This window comes from Wolffia australiana, chromosome 9 (genome assembly GCF_029677425.1).
Source record: "Wolffia australiana isolate 7733 chromosome 9, ASM2967742v1".
In the NCBI taxonomy this organism is placed as follows: domain Eukaryota; kingdom Viridiplantae; phylum Streptophyta; class Magnoliopsida; order Alismatales; family Araceae; genus Wolffia; species Wolffia australiana.
Window position 1 is genome coordinate 4,962,492 of NC_135843.1, and position 26,317 is coordinate 4,988,808.

Sequence of the window (26,317 nt, forward strand, 5' to 3'; positions counted from 1 at the left end):
GGGGCCTTGGACGGGTGACGTGACGCGATGGCCAACACGGATGACAGCCGACACGGATGACGGCCGTCACGAATGACGGCCATGACAAATTTTTAAAAATGACAAAAAAAGATTAAAAATTGTTAGATTTAAGCTTTTCGACGGCCTAGATTTCGCCACGTGGCGTCGCCAACTCAATTTCATGGCATTTTGTAGAAAAGTACATTAATTCACGCATGCAAAAGGACACCGTCCAAAAATAATTGGAGATATGCCCCTCCGATTCTCTCTCCTCTGCATGGTTGTTTTTCTCGTCACACGTGAAGGTGACGTTCGTCCGGTGATGGGGACGTGAAGGGGACGATGCAAACCGTGACAGCGACACAAATGTGATGGATTTTTCTGAAATCCTGGGACGTCATCCATCCTGACACGTCCCTGACGTGCCATTCCCTTATCCCACCCTCGTCCGTCATTTCCAGTCATCTCAGACTAATGACTGACGTATAATGTCGGAATTGGCTTCCATTTTAAACTTCTCAGATTCAGAATGTCTATTGTTTTCCGTTCCCAATATCAGAAGGAATCTGGACACTAGGCGAGAATGGCTCGTGGACAAGACTGTTGTTTTGGGCGGGACGTTTTAGACGGCCCAAAGAAATGGGACGTGGGACAAGACGAAAACGGACTCATCTTGGACGATCTTGCACCTTACAAGCAAGAGAGCCGGGGCTTTGTTAGCTAGACTAGTAAAAATTGAACACATAATTACAAAGTCAAGATCAGAGATGGACGGCTAGGGTTCATCCGGGCGGAGCTGCCGGAGGATCTGGACGGCCTGCCGCATGGGGGGTCTCACAACGGGGGAATCGGCGGTGCAAAGGACGGCCAAGCTCAATGCCTCGACGAGATCCTCCTGCGGGCCGGCATCCCACAGCCCATCAAAGAAGAATTCCCCGGGCCGGCCCTCTCGGCTCAATTTAGCCGCCCAGCCCACGATGTTAAACCCGTTCCCATAAGGCGAGAACGACGGGTCCAGCGCCTTCTTGTCCGACAGCAGCTCCATCAGCACCACCCCGTAACTGTACACGTCAGCCTTATCCGAGACCCGACACGTCAGCGCGTACTCGGGCGCCACGTAACCAAACGTCCCCGCCACTCCGGTCGTGGCGTGGGTCTCGGATCCGCCCAACAGCCGAGCCAGCCCGAAGTCCGATAGATAAGCCCGGCCCACGTCATCCAGCAGGATGTTGCTCGGCTTCACGTCCCGATGCAGGATCCGCGGCACGCAGCGGTCGTGCAGGTGCGCCAGGGCTCGAGCCACGTCTAACGCGATCCGGTGCAGGGCGCGCCAGTCAACGCCCCGCGTTGACCTCTCCTGTATGAACTTCTCCAGGTTGCCCCCAGGGAGGTAATTGTAGATCAGGAACATCTCTGATTGGCTGACATGGTAGCCGAGGAGGGTGACCAGATTCGGGTGGGCCCACCGGCCGAGGGTCTTGACCTCGGCGTGGAACTGCTGGGCGCCGTGGAAGCGGCCCACGGAGAGCCGTTTGATGGCGATCGAGAGGCCAGGAGCGATCTCGGCCTTGTAGGTGGCGCCGAAGCCGCCGCTGCCAATGCAATTGCTGGCGTTGAAGTTGCCCGTTGACCGGACCACCCCATCGAAGGTCAACGGCACGCCGATGTCGGCGAAGACCGTCAGATCGCGCCGGCCAGGGGACCGAATGGTGGGGATCCGGCCCCGGGCGAAGAAGAAGACCCCGGCGAGGGCCGCCACGAGAGCGAAGACGGCGGCGGCGGAGACGGCGGAGGCGGTGGCGAGCCGACGGGCGCCGGATTCCGGAGGCTGACGACGAGCCCGGCCATCAGTCAACGGGGACAGCGCGAAAGACGAGGGCTTCCCCGGGCACGGACGAAGCAGCGGGTTTCTGGCGGCGCCGCCGCAGATCACCTCCCCGGCGTTGACCGGTATGGACCCGGATAAGTTGTTCCCAGAGACGTCGAATTGGGAGAGAGAAGTCAACCTGGAGAAGCCGCCTGGGAACGGGCCAGATAAATTGTTGTCGCGGAGCAGCAGAACGGAGAGATTTCTCAGCTTGGAAAGCTCTTCTGGGATAACCCCGGATAGTGAATTGGAGGAGAGATCGAGCGTCTCGAGAGCGCTCATCAGGCCAATCTCGGACGGAATCTGCCCATCGATCTTGTTCCAACCCAAGATCAGAGATCGAAGAACCTTCAATCTGCCCAGATCGGGAGGAATCTCGCCCGTGATCAAGTTTCTGCTCAGATCAAGATCTCGAAGCGAGGCGATGAATCCGATTTCTTGGGGAATTTCCCCTCTGATGAGATTTCTTGAAGCGTGCAAGGAAGTCAGAGATCGGTTGCATAACCTCGTGTTCTTGGGGATCTTGCCTCCGATCATGTTCCCGCTGATGTTGATCTTCAATCCGGTCAGATCTTTGCATGGGTTGAAGAAGGAATCCGGGATTTCCCCGGAGAGATTGTTGCCGGCGGCGGAGAATTCGTAGCTCGCGAGATCGCCGGGGATGATCGGCAGAGGAGGCAGAGATCCGGAGAAGGAATTGCCGGAGAATCGATGAAGAACGGATCGAGGAAGAGGGTTTGATCTTGATGAGTTGCAGGAGAAATTGGGGATAAAACCCGAGATTTGATTGCCGCTGATGTCGAAAATCTCCATGCAAGGAATCGGAAGTTTCTCCGGCAACGATCCGGACAGCTTGTTGAAGCTGAGATTGAGGTGATTGAGATTCTTGCACTGATCCAGAGACGGCGGAATCGGACCGCTGAGTTGATTCTGGGCGAGATTAATAGCTCGGATGAACTCGCAGGAGCCCCAGTTCTTCGGAATTGGACCTTGCAGGGAAGATCTCGGCGCCCAGAGAAGGGTAAGCCTGGGGAGGCTGGTGATGTTTTCAGGAAGAGTACCTCGAAAATAGTTGAATTCTTCGTCTTCGTCTTGTTGGTTTGATAGAACAAGCGTAGAAAGTTCTTTGCAGTTGCCGATTTCAGGTGGGATCAAGCTGCTGAGACTGTTCTTCGACACGTCGAGCGATTGGAGATTCGAAAGACGCCCGAGATCTGCAGGAAGAACATCTTCCAGGAGATTGGATGACAGATTGAGGGACTGAAGATTGCTGCAATCGCCGAGATTGGGAGGGATCTGGCCCTTGATCTTGTTGCGGGATAGATCGAGGGTCGTTAAACTTCTGCAATCGGAGATGGCAGAGGGGATCTGGCCGCCGATCTGATTATCAGCCAGGATGAGCACGCGTAGCCCAGGGGGAAATCGCTTCGGAAGAGACCCAGAGACTCCATTTCCTTGCAAATTGAGCAATTCCAGCTTCTTCAACCGCCAGATTTCCTCAGGAATCGAGCCGTGGAAACTATGAAAATCGAGCCGGATCGATCGAAGCTCGGACAGAAGTCCGATCGCGGGGGAGATCACTCCATCAAGCCGTTTACCGTAGCTCCCGGAGATGCTGATTCTGGCAACCCTAGATTGCTCGTTACAAGAAATTCCTGGCCAAGAACAAGGATCCGGCAGCTGTGATTCCTTCCATTGATCCAAAAACCCCGCCGGATCATCTCTGATCGAGCTTTTGAACTGCAACAGCGCAAATCTATCCGCTGATCGTTCTTCCACCTCCTGAGAAGCGCCAAACGCGATTAAAATCGCCAGAATATGAACCGCGAGAAGAAGATTACAGATTCTTCGCATTATTTGGTCGCCGAAGGTCGATTTTGGGGTAGAAATCCGCCGATGAGCAAAACCCTAATTTGCTCCGCCACCATGGCAGGGTTGAAGCAGAGGAGTTGGCTTGAGGAATAAGATGAAGGGGGAGAGGGCAAAGATGGTTTATATAGTCCTCCCATGGAAGGGTTGTTTCTGCAAAATTTCTCTCTGCTAGTGTATACTTTCAGGAAAGTCTGGTCTATTTCAACTATTTTTTGTGTATAGTTCATTGGAATCTACCTACATTTTTTTTGTTTTTTTATAGTTCTGTTCAAATCATTTACTGGTTCATGGAACATTATTCTTGAGCAACCAATATCATAAACTATTATGAGCTTATTAGATGCCAATGTGGATAAAAGTTCATTTTTGCTTTTATGTTGAATCTCATGATATCATTTAATGCTCATGGATCATTGTTCTCGAGCAGCCAATATCATCAACCATTATAATCTTATTATATGCCTGAGTGGATAAAAGTTCATGTTTGTTTTATGTTGAATCTCATGATGGCATTTAATGTTCATGGATCATTGTTCAATGGCAACCAAGATCCATGGTGAAGTGGATAAACCATTATAATCTTATTGGATGCCGATGCGGATAAAAGTTTATGTCTGTTTTTTTTTCGTCGAATCTAATGACAGCATTTAATGTTCATGGAACATTGCTCTAGAGTAACCAATATCCATTGGTGAAGTGGATAAACCATTATGATCTTATTATATGCCAAATTGGATAAAAAGTTCATTTTTCTTTTTACGTTGAATATCATGATAGCATTTAATGTTCATGAATCACTGTTCTTGAATAGCTAGGATCCATGGCTAAGTGGATATATCATTATGACGTAATTAGATGCTAAACTTGATAAAATGACACCTTTCTTTTTATCTTTAATGCATCTTAGCATTTTATGTTCATGGATTACTGTTCTTGACAAACCAAGATCCATGGTGAAGTTAATATACCAACATACTCCCATTAGATGCTGATGTGGATAAAAATTCATCATAGTTTTTTATCCTCGTGGAATATTGTTCTTGACTAATCTGGATCCATGGTGAAGTGGATATATCATTATGCATCTATTAGATGCTAAAGTGGATAAGATGTCACTCTGCATTCTTATGTTGAATTCCATGTTAGTATTTAATGTTAATGGATTACTGCTCTTGACTAACCAATGTCTAAGGTGAAATGGATGTACCAATATGTTCCCATTAGATGCTAAAGTGAACAAAAATTCAATTTAACTTTTTTCATGTTCATAATCATCTGCATAGGCTAAACTTGAAGGATTTGCATTGATTTTATACAGAAATCATTTGTCTAGAATCATTAGGGATGCTTTAAAATGTGAATGAATATTTTATTGAATGGATACAGTGTGAAATGATATTTTTTTATGATAATGTAGAAAAAGAGATTAGAGATAATTCCCAGGAGGGAGAGGGAAATAAAAATAGACCAGGGATGGTTGAAGAGAGAGTTCAGAGTGTTTGCTAGAAGAGATTAGTCATCGATCTAAAGCAAAAAATGATCTGGAAATATCAAGTGAGATAAAAAATCATGATTTATATACAAAAATAGGAAATTCATGATATGATATCTTCTCTATTAGTAGAGGTGAAGAGGGGTGAATGATGAAAATTCCATTTTCATCTGACGACGGATGACAGTATGGGTTGAGAGCATGACATAGCTGTGTACATGAAACACAATGCGAATTTTCTTTTATTGTTAAGCTAGTATGAGGCCAATTCTTTTAATGATGGGGTATTATCAAAATAACTAAGATCATATATTACAAATGGCTTATTGGTTAGGAACCTTGTCCATTTGGGATATAGATTCGAATAAAGTATGCTGCCAATGATTTTCATCTACACACATATTCATATAGGATTTAGCGAACTTTCATATGTGTACTCAGTATCTTCAAATTCTGGTCACAGTCCAGTAACATCTTATCAAAGTTGTCTAGTGGCGACGGATGTGAACCATGGTGCATAATGTATTGAATATATGTTATGCACGTATATCCGTATTTATTATATCATATGATTTTATGAGATAAGGAGTATTTTAATTAATTAATACGGCAGGGTTTAACTAGTAGATTATAATAAAATATTTCAGTATGCATTTATGTCATAAGTTTACAATTCACTAATTAACTAATTCCTGGGTTTCATAACTCATCTACACCTCTGAATATTAATGGACTGCACCCTATGTTCACAGCAATAGGCAAAATAAGCAGATATATTCACATCTTCTTATGTTTTATTGTATACATTAAAATAGGTGTATCTTACAGTAATTTATTATTGCCCGTTTGAAGGATAGAGTCTTAGGGGATTAATGTGCTGAGAACGATTTTTGAAACCAACCCAAGACCAGATTTGGAGGCAACCTAAATTCAAATTCTAAGTGCCCCATACAAAGCAAATATTGCCATATTTTCAACTATTCTTCAAAATATTAACACAAAAGAAAATGCTTTGGGGTGAATACCGGGGCTTGAAGTGCCTTTAAACATTAAAACCTCCCATATCTAGTAAACATGTTACATCACGGTTAGATGGATTAATGACCATGCAATTTTACAATTTCTCATTTGTGTCTTCCTTCAATGAAAGTATCACAAATTGGTTAATTTATTGATTTTTACAGTGAACATGTAGATTATGCCTAATACAGTAATCCGTTTCAACCCATCTTAACATGCAAAGAGTGCATTAAGATACTGACAATTAGTTTTTAAAACATTTCTTAAATATTTTACAACTTAAGATACTAACGACAATGTCAGCTAAAAGAAACGTAATTAATTATCTCAGTTTACAACCCTGCGCACAAAGAAAAATGTTGGCTTGAGAAACAAACGGCCTGATTGTGGTGGATCTATTGATGAAAGTAACAAAGGAGTCCAATTTGGAAACCCAAATTTCATAAATCAGTTTAAGAGCATAAAACTTGAAACTTATAAAAATGATAATGGGAGAGAAAGATATAAGTCCCAACAAGTATATATCTACTTTGATGCCTAAATCAAGACAACTGCAGAATTAAATATCGGAAGGGATAATTCAATAACTGCCTTGATCAATATCGGAAGGCAATATCAGATATATGTTCCCATTATAATGATGGCACATATCGATCATTAACCTGTCATTGACAGCTCCCTTCATTTTAGAGATTATATACCACTACCAGATATTGGTCACGTATACCAGTTCTCGTGGTATCCAACAAAATATTCAAAAAAAAATTTTCAACATGCTATGTTCAGTATAATGTGAAACAACCCAATTAGGAATATAATTAAGTTAATTGTTCATAGTACACTAAACAACCAATATGTGACTTTGGCAAGAATATCCAAGTATAGAGTCAACAGAGGATGTATGTGACCAGCCCATACATAAGCCAGTTACTCGTCTAGGTCCCATATGCTAAGATCAGTCTACATCTCTCACGGAGCTTGTCGTTTGTAATATTATTCTTATTTAATATTATTTTGACACAGAAAAATATATACACCATTTCATACGAGACGAAGTTTCTTTACAAATAAAACCGTCATCCGATGTACGATATCAGAAACCGATATCCGATATCGTCATCCGCCATTGTCCCGACTAGACATGGTCGTTCTGTTCTGTTAATTTGAAACGAACACAAAATTTGCACAAAAGAACCGCACGGGCACTTGTTCTTTGTTCTGTTATTTTTACTATTCAACAAATGAACAAAATTCGCAAAAAAAAATTACACAAAGCGAACAAAAGAACAGAACACGTGTCTGTTCGACGTTGTGTTCGAATTCGTTTTTGTTCTGATCGGAAATCCGAACAGAACGAACAATTCGCACAAATTTGCACATATTCTCACCAAAAGAACAGAACTACCATGTCTAGTCCGGACCCCTTCAGTATCTGTCTGGTATTCGATACCACAGTTGCAAATGGTCTTGTAACTCTACAAAACACCTTTCTTTTTTATTTTTGTTATAAAGTTTGTGGGGACAGCCAAGATCCAACTAAGGTTTTTTTTATATGGAAAAAAATATATAATTTGGTTCCTAGCCCTTAAAGAGATTTAATTAACAAAATTAAGAATTATCTCCATTTTACAAAAAAGAATTCCCACGAATCCCGCCCTTAAGCAAAATCCTACTTAGGAAAACCTGGAATCGATTATGAAAATCGATTTTGGGGAGATATTTCTTTCCGTGGTCCGGAGGTCTATTTAATCCAACGGATGAGATTTAATTAGATGCATCGGATCAGTTCAGATCTGCACCTATAAATACTCAGTCTTCTTCGATTCGAGGCTTAAGCCCTTGTCAGAGCGAAGTAGGGTTTTTGGTTGCAGAAAGCTTGGAGCTGCAGATCTCCAAGGTGAGCTGCTGTTTTAATCTGATTATGATGTTCTTTCCATGTTGTTTATGATCCAATCAAAGGTGAAAGTTTTTATCTTTTGCGATCTTTGATTTGGGGTCGACCGTGGGTTTTTCTTTGGCGATGGTCTCTCTAGGGTTTTTTTTTTCCGTGGATCATCTTCGCGTGTGTTCTTGTTTTGAAGGGTTGTATATTTTTTGCCTTGTTAATTGATTATTTCCCATATCTTCTGCTGTGATGATGCCCTTTTTGTATGGTCATCTGTAATTTTTTTTTCGGGAATTAGTGATGAAAAGCAACGTTTTTTTCGTCGTTCATTGATTTCTATTGACGCATGACTCGTTTTTCTGCCAATTATTAGCTGCGAAGCGATGGCGTTCTCTAGAAACTTGGGTAATCTTGTCAAGAAGGCGAGTTCTTCAAACCCTTCATTGCTTCAAGCCATACGGTGCATGTCCTCCTCGAAACTCTTCATTGGAGGTCAGATGGAATCCATCACACTCTTGTTTCGTTGTTGAATCTGTTCAACTTTCCTCGGGATGATGTGAATGAAACTTGGGTTTTTTGTATTTTTTCTCTCTATTTCAGGCCTCTCTTACAATACCGATGATCAGAGTCTGAGGGAAGCATTTACCAGCTTCGGGCAGGTCATTGAAGGTTTGTGAACAACCCTTTGCGTTATGGTTTCATCTGGTTACACTTCATTGCTGACGTGACATTTTTTTACAGCTAGAGTTATCCTAGATCGCGAGACGGGTAGATCAAGAGGGTTTGGCTTTGTGACCTTCACATCAAGTGAGGAAGCTTCTGCTGCAATTAGTGCAATGGATGGAAAGGTAATTCAACTTCGTCACAAATGTTATTACTACGAATTATACTATTGATCTTATTGGTTTAGCTCTTAAATCTAATAATCTGAGTGATTCATCGATGCACTATTTACTTTATGTAGTAAGTGTTTTGGTTAAAGTGCGGTAATGAAGTGGTAATGTGACGATGAATATGATTTAATTGTGCATATGATTTTCAAAAAAAAGAGCTAGCTTCCAGAGAACTTTGGTACATATAATTGTACATCTTTGATTGTAATTTTATTTTCTGTTTAAATATACGTCTCCTTAAGCATTATCCTAGTTTTTCATTCTCGATCATGCTCTAGGATCTCCATGGACGATGGGTGAGAGTGAACTATGCCACAGACCGTGCTCCCCGGCCTGCAGGTGGCTACGACGGTGGTGGCTACGGTGGGGGTGGCTATGGCGGGGCCGGTGGCGACGGCGGTTACGGTGGTGGCGGCGGCGGAGGCTATGGCAGTGGAAGCTTTGGCGGGGGTGGCGGCGACGGTGGCTACGGCGGAGGCGGCAGCGGCGCTGGTGGCTACCGCGATAACAACTACGCCTCTGGCGGAGACGGGGGCGGTGGCTACGGCGGCAGAAGTGGCGGTGGCGGCTACGGTAACGAGGGCTTCGGCGGCAGCGGCGGCGGCTCAAGCTATGGTGGTGACGGTTACGGTAGTGCAGGTGGCTACGGCGGGGGAGGCAGCGGAGGCGTGGCCAGTGATAAGTTCGGCGGCGGCGCTGGGTTTGCCGATGCCGGAAGCTTTCCGAGCGGCGGTGCCAGTACCGGATTTCCCGATCCGGGAAGGTTTTCAAGTGGTGGCCCCGGATTCGCCGATGCTGGAAGCTTTGCGAGCGGCGGCGGCGGCGCCGGGAAGCCGGGGAACTTGTCCGAAGACGACTTCGCTGACGACATGGGCGACGTCGACGACGACGACGAACCGGATGGCTATGCCAACAAGAGGAGTTAGTTCACCATCCTGAAGAAGATTATTCCAGACACTGCTTGCCATCATGCATGAGGGTTCTGAGATTCCATCCTTTTCAAGTTGGGGTATTCTGCAAATAACTCTTCTAGCAAACTCTTAATTCAGAGAGACATGGAATACATGGGTTACTCTAAAAATTTTCTAATCGGTTTTGCATCCAACGTTCTTTCGATGTTTTGATATTTTCCTTTCTACTGATTTGTTTACTTATGGTTATTATTTGTAGATATAAAATCATCCTTGCATTGTTAAATCTTAGTAAGGATCAGTATAACTCTGAACGCACTTTATACATTGAATGTGATGTTCAGATCATTCGATTACTGATAATCCTCTAGCCCGAATATCCATCTTGATAAATATGCATCAACAGATTTATTCATCTCCATATCATTCCTTCCCATACCCTTTTCTCTATTTGTAAATCCATTCATTGATCAATGTTATTTATCTATGCTTCTATCTTACCTTGTCTCCGTCTACTGTTCTTTTTACTAACATACCTTCATATGTATCCATCCATCTACATATCCTACCTACTTGCATCATCTTGCAATCCATCTATCAACTTCCACATATCCAGGCATCTCTCTTAATCTCTCTATTTCTGTTTCTATCTCTGTTTTGGGGAATATGGGCATCACAAGGTCTCTATCATCCTCTAATCCATCTCACTATCACTTATTAGCTTCTTGCCTTCAATGTCTATTTATCGATCTATTTAAATTTTCTTTATTTCAATCTGGTTACCATGTATCTTTGACACCTGAGTCTCTGACTAGAAAACAACGAAATGGCAATATATCTCCTTCTATATGTATATATTTATTTATATACTAAAAGATATTCCATCTTCCAGAACCCGTTAACTAGTAAATTTTCCATCCACCCATCCATCATACTTTCAGTATATTTGATACTTTGAGATGCCTTGTCACCGTTCATGTATCGCTTCAATGCATCTGATATACATTCTTCGGCTGTTTTACTTTGTATATGTTTTTAATCAATCAAAGTACCCAGTAGTATAACAATTACTAGGTGTATTTATATGTTTGGATTATATTTATATAAATCAGTTTCTCTTGGAAATGACTAATACGTGTCAAGAAAGAAAAATATCAGACCATTCATTTCTCAATCATACATCCATCCACTTTTTAATAATGCCATCTATATATCTATCAACAGCTCTATTAATTAATAATTCATTTACATATTGAAATATTCACATATCCATAAACTAATCAACACTACCATAATTTTCGACCGCATGAGAAGCTCCGGGCGATGCGGATTTGTGCGGGAATCCACACCGCACATCGCACAGCTCATGATGGCCGGGGTCAGGGCAACACCGCCAGGTTTTTCAGATGACGGCGCCAACGAAGGGGGGGGGGTGGGTTTCAAAATTTCGCTCAATCGCACATCTTCACACCGCACAGGCCCGTGTGCGGTATGCAGTGTGAAAATAGTGTTCGGTGCGATGTGCGAATTTCGCACTGCACTGCACAACTGCACATTCGCCCATTCAGTCGCATGAACAGACCTTCTCAAATCATAATCATGTACTCACACACCGATGACTCTATTTAGACATCCATGAATTTATTTCATTTATCTCTACTTCTTTCCACCAATAAATACTTTCATTAACACACCCATGCATCCATCAATCAGAGTCTACCTACTACTTCCACTTACTATCTATCAGCATATCCACTCATCCATGCAATGCTGTCATTCTATCCGTCTCCTGAAAGATCTGTAAATGACAAGAACCAGAGAATATGAGTAAATCATGTAGGGCCAAAACCAGTCAATCTCAAAGTCAAAGGTCTGCATTCCAAGGGAAGTCAACCACTTCCAGGGCAAGCATCTTCTGAGCATTCTGCACCACCGGCGACCCCTTCCTCGCTCTCTCCAGCACTTGCTGTATCAGAATCCTCTCTTCCTCATCATCGTCATCATCATCATCATCATCGTCGTCATCATCATTTGCTTCTTTCTCATATTCTGCACCAAAATCCTCCCAACCAATTCCAGACACGTCGAGACTCCACTGAGATCCATTGTCTGAGGTTGCCGGAGTCTCGTCCGCTGGTCCGGCCTCGCCACCACCGATGGAGACGGTGACGTCTCCTGCTTCCCCGTATTCCTCTGCCTCTGATGTTCTCTGGAACTCCTCATAAGCCTCATGGTAAGCTTCCAAGGCCTCGCCGGCAAGGTTCAAGGACTTAGGGGGGCTCGTCTCTGGTGTCTGATCGCCGGCGATGGCATAGCTGCCGCTGGATTGCGGCTGTTGGTATTTGCTGAGTGCTGTCTCGAGCTCCTTGATGCGGTTTTCGAGTCGGAATCGGATAACCTCGTGGAGACGCAGACTGAGTTGGTGCGGTGAGACAGCGTAGTTTGACTGCGGTTCGGCAGCAGCGGGCGGGCAGTGGTCAAATTCAGCAGTACCAATCTTCACTCTCAATTCTCCGTGGATGACATCCCCGAAAAGATCTGAGTCAGCCTGAGAAGCAGAAGAAAGAGGAAGGTGAATGAATAACGGGTTATGGCTAGGGTTTCGCATCAATGATGAGAGTTGATGATGATGATGATGATGATAATGGCAGACGAATATAAGTGATAGAAGTTTTTTAATCTCTAAATGGGACTCTCTCTACATATCTACATAGGACTTCTCTCTGAAACTCCCAGAACGATGATGGGGATGAGAAGCCATCATAGTCCTGTGTGGATGACACGTTTTTTCACTGCTAGGATGATGATGCCGATGAAGATCTGTGTGGATGACACATTTTCCTGGATTTTTAAGTGTTATAAACGATTACGATCAGTGATCAACTTGATATATAGATGAACACGTCAACGTGTTCTAGGAAACTGGATCAAGCAAAGATGAGAAGAGTCCAAATCATATCAGAATGACAGCTTGCTAAAGGAATTTTATAAGAAATAATGATCTACTCGGCAGAACTTTCAAAGGTTATATTGCAGATCATGCACCGGAATTTCCCATTTTAGAGCTTCCAAAGAAAGAACAACTTGAATCACCTGGGACACGAGAGAGAGACTTCCGTCGAGACTTGTCTCGCTCATACCAAGCTCCAACTTCTCAAGCTCAGCTTCAAGCTCTGCTTCAATCTCGTTCAAAGTCTCATCCCTTTGACCTTCCTGTTGTTCCTTGTAGGATATGGAAGATGATCCACACTTGGGCGAGGAAAAAATCTTTTCTTCCACATCTGGGTCAGAATTATTGAGTTCTTGGGCTTTCTGGGTATCATCCGCGAGCCGACTAACGGCGGATGAATCATTCATCTCGAGTACTTCTTGCAGATCTTTGACTGAGTTCTCTTTTTGCTTGATCAAATCTTTAAAATCGTCTACATCTCTCTTGCTCGATTGATTGTGGAATATCACACCAACGCAGACTCCAAGACAGAAAAAATATGCCTGAGTGGCTGAAAACAAACGTGAAATGATATTTAATGGACCACATAAAAACCTATGGCCGCAGTCAAATAAAACAAAATGAAATGGGATTAACAAGAATATATTCAGTCATCATAAAATAGAATATTTGGAAGGCTAACAACTTAATAATCAAAAAAATATTTAAAACCTACTTACCGAAGAAACACAATCCACATGCAAAATATATTTTTCTGTACATTCTCTCCCGTATCTTAAGCCCACTAAGAGCATTTCCATTTTTTTATTCCCTTCTCTCCTAGATGTGGCTCTCCTTGTTAGAAGGCAGGTTTATGAAATCTTACAGGAACCCCTTTCGGAGACGACGACTCGGGCGACAACGCCCAACCCGTCGGCTATCGTCCCCTCTGGCGATGACCACTCCACCAAATTATCCTTCGCCATCGTCTTCTCGGGGACATCTACTCTGCCGGCATCTCTATCTCTCTCTCATCCCCATTCATGATATGAACCTCCCCAGATCATATCATTTTCATAGAAACAATACTTAAAAAACTTGACGTTATTATGAATAACTGGGAGTTTATTATTCTCAATAACGAAGGGTTCTTCAACATGAATGAGATTTTTGAGCCACAAATTCAAGTATTAAAAGACGATAGTATCTTAATTTGCGATAGTAAAAAAATGTAGTGGATGCCTCTCAATCTTTGATTTTCTGTGCTTACTGGACAGAGAGGGAATAAATAACGAACTTCAGCAGAAGCAATATCGAATTAATACATCCTCATGGATCCAAAATTATATTTTTCTCGCGAGCAGTACTTTAAAAAACTAGAGGTTAAAATGAATGACAGGAAACCAGAAATTATCCATAATGAAATAGAAAACTTTAGATAAATTTATGAATAAAAATGCAGTCTATATGTTCAAAGTTTAATTTTCACTCGTGCAATACTTCAAACCAAGAGATTATTTCGGCAATGCAGGAACGGGAAACTAAACTAATGGAGAGAAAGGTCGAAATGCCCTTAAAAATTTATGGAAATGCCCTAATGGGATAAAATGACCAAAACGTCCACAAATTTATGAATTAAACGAGAAACTAATCATATTACTACGAGTTCAAGAAAAAAAACTCTATCTTTGTTTTTCTGTACGATTGGAACCGGAAGAGCAAAAATTCGGCAGAAGATAAAAATCCCAAAATAGCAAACAAGAATTAAATATTATTACGAACAGGAAAAAGTAAGAGTTCAATCAGTCACCACTTGATTCTTCACTTCTGTAACTCGATGTATAAGCCTTCAACACTTTCTTCTCCCTACTGTTGATTGCTTCTCCACACACACTGACACGTTCAGAACAAGATTTATTGATAATCCGCTTGCCGTCAGTAATAACAAAAGCTCTTTCCGACGGTGAAGAGGGCGATGGAAGAGGCGAAACAGGAAAATCATCAACGTCAAAATTGCCCGCGTGTAATTGAGGAATCAGACTGTTCTTCGAGGAATCTACAGAGATTCTTCGAGATTTCCGGTTCCTCAGAGAGTTCCTTCTTCTCTCATAACAGGAAACCGGAGCAAATCTCCGAGGAACTTGATCTTTAATGACGATTGATCTCCTCTCTCTAGCATCGTAGCGTCTCTCCTTTCTGAAAATCCATGGCTGCAAGCTCAGCAAATTGCTTGCCTCGGTTGTAAATTCATCAGAGGAAAATCCCAACTGGGGTCTTTCAATCTGCTGTTCATCATCTTCGGGTTGATTCTTCGATAAGTTCTTCTTGCTCCTCTTCAGATACTCCGCCCCAGCAGCTGCGAATGCAGCCCAGAAATCCATCCCCATACTCAACTCTCATCGCAAATCCGCAGAACAACACCGCCAGTTCATTCGAATACAAAAATAAAGGTCAATAACACCCAAAACGCAAAGAATATGCCATTTTAATCCCATTATTGAGCGCGAGACGAGAGAAAAACAGCAACATGCTTCAAGGGTACCCGGCTAAGAACTCCAAGAAGGAACCCAGAAAATTTATTCTCAAAATACCGCTGAAATCGGAGGAAAAAGCTTCGAAAAAGAGGAGATTGAGCGACTTCCTGGCTTGGGTTTTCTTCGATTTGAACCCTTTTTTGACCTTCCGCGACCAGAGATTGAGCTGGGTGAGCAGTGGCCGCAAAAATATCGAAGAAATATTGAAAAAGATCGCGTTTTTCTAAGCGGGTCGAGCCCAGGCGGAGGGCCCGAAACCGGCCCGCAGCCCGTCCGTCAACGTCATCCTACCTCGTTGACGATGACGTTGACTGTATTTTTTACTATGGTTGGTTTGGAGTTTGTCAGTTTTACCTATTATTTATACCAAGATATTACCTTAAAAGTATTCATCAAGTCAACCGTACCGTCATTGACTTTAGTCAATGTTGACGACAACATCGACAGGAAATACTAAGTTTTGGGAGGTCTTATGATGACTGTCATTGATGGGGATAAATTATTGACCAAATGTCAACTGCTTATTGTTCAGACTTTCGGCATCAGCCGTTATTTATCCTCTCCAGGATGATGAAGACTAGAAAAAATCCTCTTCGTCTCTCTTTGTCATTCTTCTATCAGTAGGATGACGACTGTCGTTGACTGGGACAAATTATTGACTAAATGTCAACTGCTTATCGTTGTTGGCCGACGTTCGACTCCACCGTCATTCATCTTCAATCAGTCCATCGAGTACTAGTTTGGCGGGCCCAACCCGGGCCGCAATCTGTCCACCAACGTCATCTACCTCGTTGACAATGACGTTGACGGGTTTTTTATTATGGTTGGTTTGGAGCTTGTCAACATCAATGGTTACTTATATCAATATATTTGCTTAAAAGTACTAGTCACGTCAATTGTACCATCGTCGACAGGAATTAATGAGTTTTTGGAGTTCTTATGATGACTGTTGTTGACGGGGACAAATTATTGACCAAATGTCAAAATTGTCGTTGGCCGACGACCATCACCATCGTCATTCGTCCTCGCCAGGATGATGATGGCTAGAAAAAATCATCTTCGCCTCTCTTTGTCGTTCCTCTGTTAGTAAGATTTGTCGCCACATAGCGGAAGACCTTTTAAGTCCCATTCCGCCCCTCCCTAACCGTCATCCGTCATCCAGGTGCCAACTACACCCAAACACTAGATTCCGATGAAATCTTCATTGTCATTCGTCTGTCGGAGTAATTATTGATCACAGTCAAAGACCAAGAATCAGCCTCGTCCACGACATACACTGGCGATAACGATGACAATGACGATGACGATGACAGTAGTGAGCGGAGCGTAGTGTTCACCGTATTCGATAACAGTAACATGGGACTATGTCTACTAGTCATATTCTATGTCCTTCGGGGTGATGAGGGCGATGACAATGTGGAGAGATCTTAGTGTTTGCCATCCCCGACAACAATAAGTATAGGACAATGTCGAGTAGTCATCATCACAGTCGGTTGGGATGATGATGCCATTGACGACGATGACAATTGTGCCGACGACAATGACAAAAAAAACGATAATGATTAAGACGATGACGATGATGACAACGACAATAGTGAATATGATGACGACAACGATGCATACGATAATGCCGATACAAAAGGATGACGACGATGAAGACAACAATGATGACCAAAATGACGAAGACGATGATGACGATGACGACAATGACAAATATGAAGATGCCAATGACAAAGGATGACGATGATGAAGACGACAATGATGACCACAATGATGACGACGATGACGATAATGACAAATATGAAGATGCCAATGACAAAGGATGATGATGACGAGGACAACAGCCATGACCACAATGACAATGACGATGACGATGACGAGAGATTTTCTTCACGTTTCGACCACAGCATAAACAGTCGTCATCATCCTCGTCATTCATCTCCAGCAGGACGACAATGACTAAATCGTCTTCATCAATTCAGTCATGGACGAGGATGACAACTGTACACGGTGCGTGACGATGACGGGGACGACGAGGATGATGAGTCACAGCATCCTCCACTAACAGAACCTTGGAAGTTTTTGGTATTTAATACTTTTTCTAAAGTTTGATCTTAGTGTGAATTTATATGTTTTCTAGTTGGGCGGGCCGGATTTCATCTACGGGCTTTACCTGGAAAAGCCCGAAAATAAGTTCATCAAGTTGAAAAACGCGCCAAATAATTTCCCAAATTGACAGAAGAAGAAGAAGAAGACAGTGAAGAAACCCTAGTTCTTCTCCAATGGCGTCTCCCGCCAAGACGCCGGAGTCCCGGAAGCCCAAATCGTCTTTTAAATCTTTCAATGACTTCTTCGGTTAGTTGTCTCTGTCTGATCTAGTACTTTCTCGCGTTTTTTCTGCGTTTTTTGGTGGATTTTTCATCTGATTGGGATCACCGCTAGCACGATCTGACGAAATGTGTATTTGTGAGAATTTTTTTACGCACTCGGTCTAGCTGCGGCTATCTGGCTGGAGTCTAGAGAGTATAAATTTTATTGGATCGCGCTTGCAGTGCTGTAATTCGCTTGTGATTTCGAAAGGACGAGAAGGGTATGATGCTAGTTTGAAATATGGATTGATTGATGTATCCGCCCCCTTTCTTTCGGAGGTAACACTTGTATCGTGATTGTACGATGTGCCCATCGTCCTTTCAAATTTCTTTTTAAAGGTTTTTCCCTAATCTGGAGAACTATCACTTTCCACTTTAGAGCTAAAATTTGATGAATATAGATATATATGCAATCGTAGGAGCAATCCAAATTTATCTGATTACACAATCCGTGTAATGAAACGTTCAGGTAATCCCTAAACCGTTTATAGGATAGGTCGGCTGTTCCCTTCAGAGAGAATTCCTTGCCCTAACTGTCTGAATGCAATAAGCGCATAATGGATCCCTTCATCAAACCTTATGAGTAAATAAAAGGCAAAACTTTCGAAGGAGTATTGAAATCCAGTTTTAAAGAGATGAGAAGATCTTCAACGGAGCTGAAAAGCTCCGCTATTTCTTAAGTTGCCTTCTTGATTTTTGATCCTGGTCCTTAGCTGTCGATTATGATGCTGATTCTTGTCTTTCAAAACAAAACCGTTTGTTTCTGGGTTCATTTGATTCTGTTCTTCTCTTCATTTCTTCCTGATATTATTTCATTTGTACTTTAATGAATTCATCTGGGACGCAGAAAACTTGTCTTTCAGGTATTATTTCAATTGAAATTTAATGAACTCAGTAAAAATGCAGAGAACTTGTCTTTCTCTTTGGAAACCTGCTGATATATGAAGGAAGAATTTACATAAACTAGATTGAAGGAGACTGGTAGAGGTAAATTGTCTGTACTAGACGCAGATGCCAGTGATGAAGACCTAGGAGAGTAGAGGAGGGAATCTGTCTAAGATAAAAAGGATAGAGGACAGATTGGGAAGGGAGGAAAAAAGAGGAAGAAGTGGAAGAAAAAGATTATCAAGAACTTGCCGAACGCAGCAAGCGTGACCTTCCTGTCAAGCCGGACATGGCCCCCAATCCCAGAACAACTTTGAACATCTTCATGAATCTCCTGTTGAGGTGTTCGTGAAAATCGAGTAACGTTTGCCACCCATCCATGGGTATCGAAATTGGCCTCTCAGATGCCACATCGAGCCTCCTGTGATGAGCCCTTCACAGGTTTCTATCACAATGGGAAGCCGTAATTCTTTCACGAGGTTTTCCTCCTTCATTGTGCTAAAAATATCCAGTGGATTGGGCATGGGCATGGAAAAGGATGTTTTTATGACAGCAACAGGAGCCCAAGCTTATGGCAGTATGGATATCGTGAGAGTAAAAAATACGGGGGATTCGTCAGACATTTAATATTCTTTTTGAAAAACTAAGAAGGCGTAACTCGTATTTTCAGTTAGTTGAGTCGGTCGCCCTTAACGAGGACTCAGAGTTTTGGGTATTTTTCCTTTGTCGTCTGATGCTTGTTTGACATTTGGGCTCTCCAACTCTTCTGCACTTGAATACAATTTTGGGCTCAAACTAAATTTCTTTCTTTCCATGCCATCTACCTTAAATAGGTGGTCCCGTATTGGCACAAATTACCTGGCCAATAATTCATCTTCTGTGAAGGAAGTATCCAATTTTCACTGGGTTATTGATCTGTTCCAAAGTGATCCTGGGCCAGACATTTGCGGTGGAACTTAAGTAGAAGATTCACGTATTTTCCTTCGTTTATTTTTTGTGGTGATACAGTCTGGAGGGAGTTTGCGTGGGGAGCTATAGCTGGGGCTTTCGGCGAGGGCATGATGCACCCTGTAGACACGATGAAGACACGGATGCAAAGTCAAGTCTTGATCTCTGGCATTAAGGTTTAAGCTATAACTTAACTTTTTTATCAAGCTTTGTCTCTCTCGTTTCGCCCATCATTTTTCCTCTTAGAAGGAATGAGATTTTTGACCCTACTTTATTTTCAGGTTTAGTTATGTCATAACTTTTCTGTGCTATTTTTTGCGTGATAAAAACCATATACTTTCATGCGTAACATCTATGAGGTTACTTCACCTTTGTGTTATAACATCTTAAAGGCAAATACTCGTATTTTGGTATTTTCTAATTTCACTATGTTTCTTGTCTCAGTCTCAGATGAGCCTATCCCGAATGATAAAGACGATCTGGGTAGCTGATGGTTTCAAAGGTGAATATATTTGTATATTTTAATCTTCTTTCTTTACAGAGACCAAAGACAAAAACTTCTCATTCTGTTTTATTTCATAAAGGCGAATCATTTGAACCCTAATGCTTAAGCCGTCCGTGTGGCCTTTTATTATATTGGTGAGACGATCAGTGATCTAACTTCCCAGAAATGACCTAGCTGCGCTAATATTGTATTGTTTTTCCAACAGCCATTATCTAGAATATTGAGCCCTTGTTCTACTCTTTCATTGTCTCTGTGTGCTTATTTTCTTTGTCACATTACTAAAAGTTATGTGCTTAATTGTTGCATTTATCTATTTTGACAAGACCTCTTAATCTGATTCTGAGTTTCTCAATCATTTTGATGAACAACGTGCGGTCCTCTTATTTTAGGTTTCTACCGAGGAATCGCACCTGGCGTTACTGGATCGCTTGCCACTGGTGCAACTTATTTTGGAGTAATAGAATCTACGAAGAAGTGGTTGGATGAAGCACATCCCAATCTTGGTGGCTATTGGTCCCATTTCATTGCGGGTGCCATTGGTAGGACTCTCGTGCTCTTAAGATATCACATTCCTATTCATTTTGATTTCCATTAGATACAAATGGTACTTTAATCTGGATGACAATGATAGGTTTGTGATAATAAATGAAATACTTGGGGTTTATGTTCTTAGGGTTATGGGTTCAGAAGTTGGGGTTCAGATTGAAGGATTTATTAAAGGTCTAGGGTTTAAATTTTATCAGGGTTTGAGGTTTTGAGCTTCAAGGTTGAAATCAGGGCGTAGTGTTTATAGTTTGGAAATTAGGGTTTTAGGAAATTAGGTTTTTGCTGCATTGCAGTTACAGGGTTTTGGGCTTGATGTTAAATGTAGGGTGTTTATTTTTAGAGCCAAATACAAAATAATCGGTAGCAGTAGGGAGAACAGGAAATTGTGATGGGTATGCCAAGTTATCTTTGGACGATTTCATAGTGCTGCTGTCTGGGGGGTTTCCTGAAATTTCCCCCTCTCCACTTGACAAAAGCCTGGTGTATTCTACCATCTGATCCTATACTGCCCTTTTGGGCCAGCACAGTGACAGACCCACTTCGATTTTATCTGTTGTCATCTCGAGCTGCTAACAGTGAGCGACCTGAATCAATTTCTAGTGCTTCAACGTGAAACTAGGTTTATGATTGAGACTTCGGCTATGCTTTCATGGGGAATTGTCTTGGAATGGCAGAAAGATCCAAAGATGGACATAGAAAGATAGAAGAACAATGGTCACAGGCTCGTATGCGCGCATGAACCCCCTCCGTGAGGATCTCCAGGAGATTCGACAACACCTTATTCTGTCTCCTTAGGGGGATGTCAACTATTTCAATGAAAGCTAATCCAAAGACATGATTAAAATGCGCATGACAAGGGTTGGGGATTGTAGCAGTGTCTATCCCCTTGAGATTTCATGTTAAATCCCTGGAGATTTCATCCCCATAAAACTCAAAAAACAATGACAAATCATTGGCTTCATTTTCATGTGTCCGAATCATCCGATGACCAATCGGTCATCATCTCGTTATCATCTCATCATCGCATTGTCGCCTTCTAGTCATTCATTGCGTACCAAAAAGCAGATGACAATGTTGATTTATCATTGTCTGCTAAACCCAATCCCAACGCAAAGCCATTTAATCATTGATTTTCTTACATCATTTTGTTTTTTCTCTGCTCCAGGAGATACGCTAGGTTCCGTCGTGTATGTACCCTGTGAAGTAATTAAACAGCGGATGCAGGTGCAAGGCACTCGAAAGTCTTGGAACGCAATGAATTTGAAACAAAACCCTACTCAGAAACACATGTATTGCTATTACACTGGAATGTTCCAAGCCGGGCGTTCAATCTTTCGTGAGCATGGTCTGAGAGGCTTATATGCAGGGTAATTAGTCTTTTCCCATCTCGCTAATCTTGAGGAAATACTATATTTATATTATGTTGTCCTTCTTTATGTTGTGCTACAGATATTGGTCGACTCTTGCCCGAGATGTACCATTTGCTGGCCTAATGGTGTGTATAAATCATTTGCCATTCGATTCTCTTTCTTCTCTTTTTACATTTTCATGAGTTTTAATTTCTTAAACTGATCTCACTAATCCCGCTGTCAGTAGGTTACTTTCTATGAAGCATTTAAGGATCTTGCAGCAAGAGCAAGCAAGGCCGGGCTGGCTCATAAGATCCCTATGAACCCTACTACTGAGGGTCTGATCTTGGGAGGATTAGCTGGAGGTGTGGCTTAATTTCTTATTATTGCAAAACATGAATAATATCATGGTTTGCTATGGGAATTAGTCTGATGACTATGTTTTGACAGGTCTTGCGGCTTATCTCACCACCCCATTGGATGTGATGAAGACTAGATTACAAGTTCAGGGACCCTCAGCAAGGTAATTGCCTTCTTTTCTCTTTCCCGGTGTTTGGTAAGCTGCTGTTTTACCTCTATACCTGTGATCACTTCTTGTTAATTGTTCATTCCTCTCTCTTTATTTTCTCTGTACCTCTCTCTCTCTCTTGCCCTCTCTCATTCTCTTTTTATTGCTCTGTTTGTCTTTCTCTCTCTCTCTCTCTCTTTTGCCGTTTCTCTCTCATTCCCATTCTCTCGTGCTCTCTATCTCTGTCTCTCTCTTTGGCCAGTCTCTCTCATTCGCAATCTCTTGCTCTTTCTGTCTCGCCCTCTCTCATTCCCACTTTCTTGCTCTCTTTGTCTCTCTCTTGCTTTCTCTGTCTTTCCCACTCTCTCTTACTCTCTATGTCGTTCCCACTCTCTCTTGCCTCTCACTTTGGCCTTCTCTCTCATGACCTCTCTTTCTTGCTCTCTCTGTCTTGCCCCCTATCTTTTGCCTTCTCTCTCATGATCTCTCTCTTTTGCTCTCTGTCTTTCCCTCCATCTTTTTCTTTCTCCCCCATTCTCTCTTTCTCTTGCTCGCTCTCTCTCTCCTTCTCTATCTTGCCCTCTCTCTCTCTCTTCTTAGCTCATTCCCTCTCTTCCCCGCGGTCTTCTCTCTCTCTCTTCTCTTCCACATCCACTGCACTCTTCTGGCTTCAAGAACCTAACTTCAGACACAATTTCTAAATTTCTGCGTAAATATGACTAGAATGGCTGATCATTCTACAGATATGCTGGCTGGTATGATGTCATGAAAATGACATGGACAAATGAGGGCTTGAAGGGCCTCTTCAGAGGCAGCATCCCCAGAATATCATGGTATATTCCCGCGTCTGCTCTAACATTCATGGCTGTGGAATGCCTCAGAGATCACTTCGGAAGCGGCCTACCGATCATATCAATGGAGGCATCATCACCATCATCATCATCATCATCAACACCATCAACATCGTCATCTACTGTTCAACCGGCTTCATAAGGGGCTTCTGGGTCCACCCCCCTTGACGTCGGTTGCATAATGTAAGTGCCCAGGTTATTAATCAGATCTTCTTTCATGAGGAAAAAATTAAGTTTTCTGTCATGAATGAGAAAATAGAGTAAGGGTATTACATTCAAGCTTCCATTGAGATATATCCATGATTAGAATATCCCTGGGCTTCACTGTAAATCTCATTGCCTCTGCATTTTAGTTATTTTGAGCAATGCAGGTTCATGTTTTAATTTTCAATGTTCTCTTCTTGGAAGCAGGCATGTTCCATCCTGTTCTAATAATTATTATCTCTAAATGATCTGCATGGTAAGATGTGCAGATATGAAGCCAACAGCTCATGCTATATGTTCGTATGTTCTAACATGAAAAAACGTGTAAAATGTTCATATGTCTACGATGAAAGATTATTTGGTTGTATGTTGGAGAATTTTTTTTATTTAGTTAAAATATATGCCCAATGAAGATGCATTTATTTTATCTTCAGTATTCTATTTAGAGAGTCGCATTCTTTTTAATCTGGGTAATGATAATCGCTCAACATTATGGAAAAACAAGTGGGTTAATGTACTGATGATATCATTCTTGATACCATCATGAATTAGCATGATGATATCATTCTAAATTAGCCTTTCATCTAACATTGAAAAATACATCAGCAAATGATGATATCATTCTTGATGGTCAGTGAGTGTACTTGAATTTTGGATAGGATACCAATTAATTTGAACATAGCATGGATAACTTTGTTTATTTGATTAAAAAATGTAAGTAATCTAGATGCAACTATTATTATCTTCAATAATTTTTTTGAAGAAAATTATTATATCTTCAATATTATTTATGAAAACTGCGATTTTCTTTTATTCGACATAATGTCTACCTCTAAACATCATTGAGAGACACTTGGGGTGATCTGCTCGATTGCATATCAGATATGAATCGAAGTATTTATGTTGAAGTAGCATATATTCTGGGACATTGAAAATGTTAAAGAAAATATTGATATCAGTCTTGATGTCAATAAAATGTACTTAAATTTAAGATATGAATCTACTATTCATTTTGCAATTACTTGGAGAACAGTTCTTAATGAATTAAAATGTATAGGCAATGGAGGTTAACCATTTCTACCTTTTGTTTATTTGGGAAATGTACGTTCTTTTATGCTTTAGTGGACGTTCTCATTAAATATTCTAATGAATCAGTTTGGGTGATCTTCGTGAATAGATGATCAGATAATCTTTCAACTGTAATTGTCAAATCAGCAATTTTTATTTACATTTTATATCCTTTTGTGCTTCCTACTGCCAAGTCAGTCTTGCTTGGGAGAGCCTGAACATACATAATTCTTGTTCAATATATTCCAAATACATGATTAATAGACTAACCCCGACCTGCATAAATTTCATATGGTATACCTATAATCTACCTTGTTCCTAGATAGGGATACATATGGCTATGAGTAATTACTCAGTTAATAAAAAAATTAAGTTAATAAAAAATTACTCAGTTACCCTCCTCTATGGTTATGTCCTTGCCATATAACCAACAGAAACAATGTATGTTGTAGTGTAAATTATAATTTCGAAGGTTCTATAATTTATTATTCAGATATATGCTTATTGAGATCTGTCTAATGCTCACCATTTTTAAAATAGGTTTTATTGAGAAAGAGATATGTGGGAGAGAAAATACTAGGGGATAGAGGGGAAATATGGATGGAGATAAAGAGAAAGACATAGTGAGAGAGAGAATTTGAGTGTGTGACTGAGTGAGATAGAGAGAGAAACAGAGTAAAAGATTGAGATGAACAGAGTGGAAGAGTGGGCAAAAAAAAGGTAGAGAGAGGAGAAAGAGAGAGAAGTTGACAGAGACGATCAAAGTGAAAGGGATAACATAAAGATAGGAGGGAGAAATGAATAGAAAATAAAGATGAGTAAATATACAAGACAAAGGTGTAGATTCGAGGGAGAGACATCCGAATCAAGGTGCGAGCGTCGCCGCAGTTTCTAAAAGGTTTTATTTTATTTTAGGCATGGATGAGCGGGGTCTGTGTGTAATTTGGTATTTCAGCTCATACCATGCTTAAAAAATATTTCATGAATACTAATCTTATCATAAATAAGATCTCCCCCTAGCTGGTGACCAGAGCAATGTTATGCCCTGTCGCATGCCAGCCCTGTGATTTACCATTAAATAAATAATGAGGATGGTCGTCAACGTCAGAGATCCACCATCCATCAGGAATCATACATCATCTATCCAAACCTCAGCCTCTGACTCCCTCATTCACATTCCACTCAACATCCATGACCTTATATGTGGGACCCACTCACATACATGGGTAAGCCTCAAAGATGAAGGACTATACTTCATCCGTCCTGTCTCTTGTCTTCATCAGTCATTTGTCCTAGTGTCGGAACGGAAAGCAGAGTGAAAGCCTCCATACCTGTCGTTCTGTTTGATCCTGTCATTCGTCCCAATCACCTGTCCCGTCATCCATCTCGTCAAACACCTCTATTTTTCTCTCTCAAGCACGCTTTATCTATCTCTTGCACTCTCTATCTCTCTCAATCATTTTTTCTCTCTAATTTTTTTATCTCTCAAACACTCTCTTTCTCTCTCAATCATCCAATCTCTCTTATGCACTATTTCTCTCCCATTCAGTATGTCTCTCAATCTCTCTCCAGGACCATTTCTCTCTCTAGACCACTTTCGCTCTCTCAATCACAATATATCTATCTCAATCTCAATCTCTCTCTCTCTCTCTCCATCATTTTCTCTGTCTCTCAAGCACTA

The 26,317-nt window shown here is 41.7% G+C and overlaps 4 protein-coding genes across 5 annotated transcripts; 2 read left to right on the forward strand and 2 right to left on the reverse strand.

Annotated features, from left to right (window-relative positions):
- Positions 1-653: 653 nt before the first annotated feature.
- RPK2 (receptor-like protein kinase 2) lies at positions 654-3,816 on the reverse strand. The gene has a single exon (XM_078580644.1). It carries the CDS (start codon positions 3,719-3,721, stop codon positions 776-778), a length of 2,946 nt encoding a protein of 981 aa, XP_078436770.1. The 5' UTR covers positions 3,722-3,816; the 3' UTR covers positions 654-775.
- A 4,201-nt stretch (positions 3,817-8,017) lies between these two features.
- On the forward strand, positions 8,018-10,118 carry LOC144707587 (uncharacterized). The gene is made up of 5 exons (XM_078580780.1): positions 8,018-8,148; positions 8,510-8,628; positions 8,737-8,805; positions 8,878-8,984; positions 9,308-10,118. Exons 2-5 carry the CDS (start codon positions 8,520-8,522, stop codon positions 9,953-9,955), a joined length of 933 nt encoding a protein of 310 aa, XP_078436906.1. The 5' UTR covers positions 8,018-8,148; positions 8,510-8,519; the 3' UTR covers positions 9,956-10,118.
- Positions 10,119-11,764: 1,646 nt separating this feature from the next.
- Positions 11,765-15,576, reverse strand: LOC144707629 (uncharacterized). Its single transcript, XM_078580835.1, has 3 exons — positions 14,680-15,576; positions 13,034-13,440; positions 11,765-12,488 (listed from the first exon to the last, which is right to left on the reverse strand). Exons 1-3 carry the CDS (start codon positions 15,254-15,256, stop codon positions 11,805-11,807), a joined length of 1,668 nt encoding a protein of 555 aa, XP_078436961.1. The 5' UTR covers positions 15,257-15,576; the 3' UTR covers positions 11,765-11,804.
- A 2,031-nt stretch (positions 15,577-17,607) lies between these two features.
- LOC144707844 (Mitochondrial substrate carrier family protein) lies at positions 17,608-23,986 on the forward strand. Of its 2 annotated transcripts, XM_078581094.1 has the most exons (10): positions 17,608-17,758; positions 19,666-19,781; positions 20,050-20,107; positions 20,500-20,649; positions 21,822-22,023; positions 22,106-22,151; positions 22,253-22,370; positions 22,456-22,528; positions 23,257-23,547; positions 23,776-23,986. In XM_078581094.1, the coding sequence occupies exons 1-9, from the start codon at positions 17,686-17,688 to the stop codon at positions 23,504-23,506; spliced, it is 1,086 nt and encodes a 361-aa protein (XP_078437220.1). In that variant the 5' UTR covers positions 17,608-17,685; the 3' UTR covers positions 23,507-23,547; positions 23,776-23,986. The 2 variants fall into 2 exon arrangements, with proteins under 2 accessions (XP_078437220.1, XP_078437219.1); XM_078581093.1 differs by having other exon boundaries at positions 23,257-23,986.
- Positions 23,987-26,317: the final 2,331 nt, after the last annotated feature.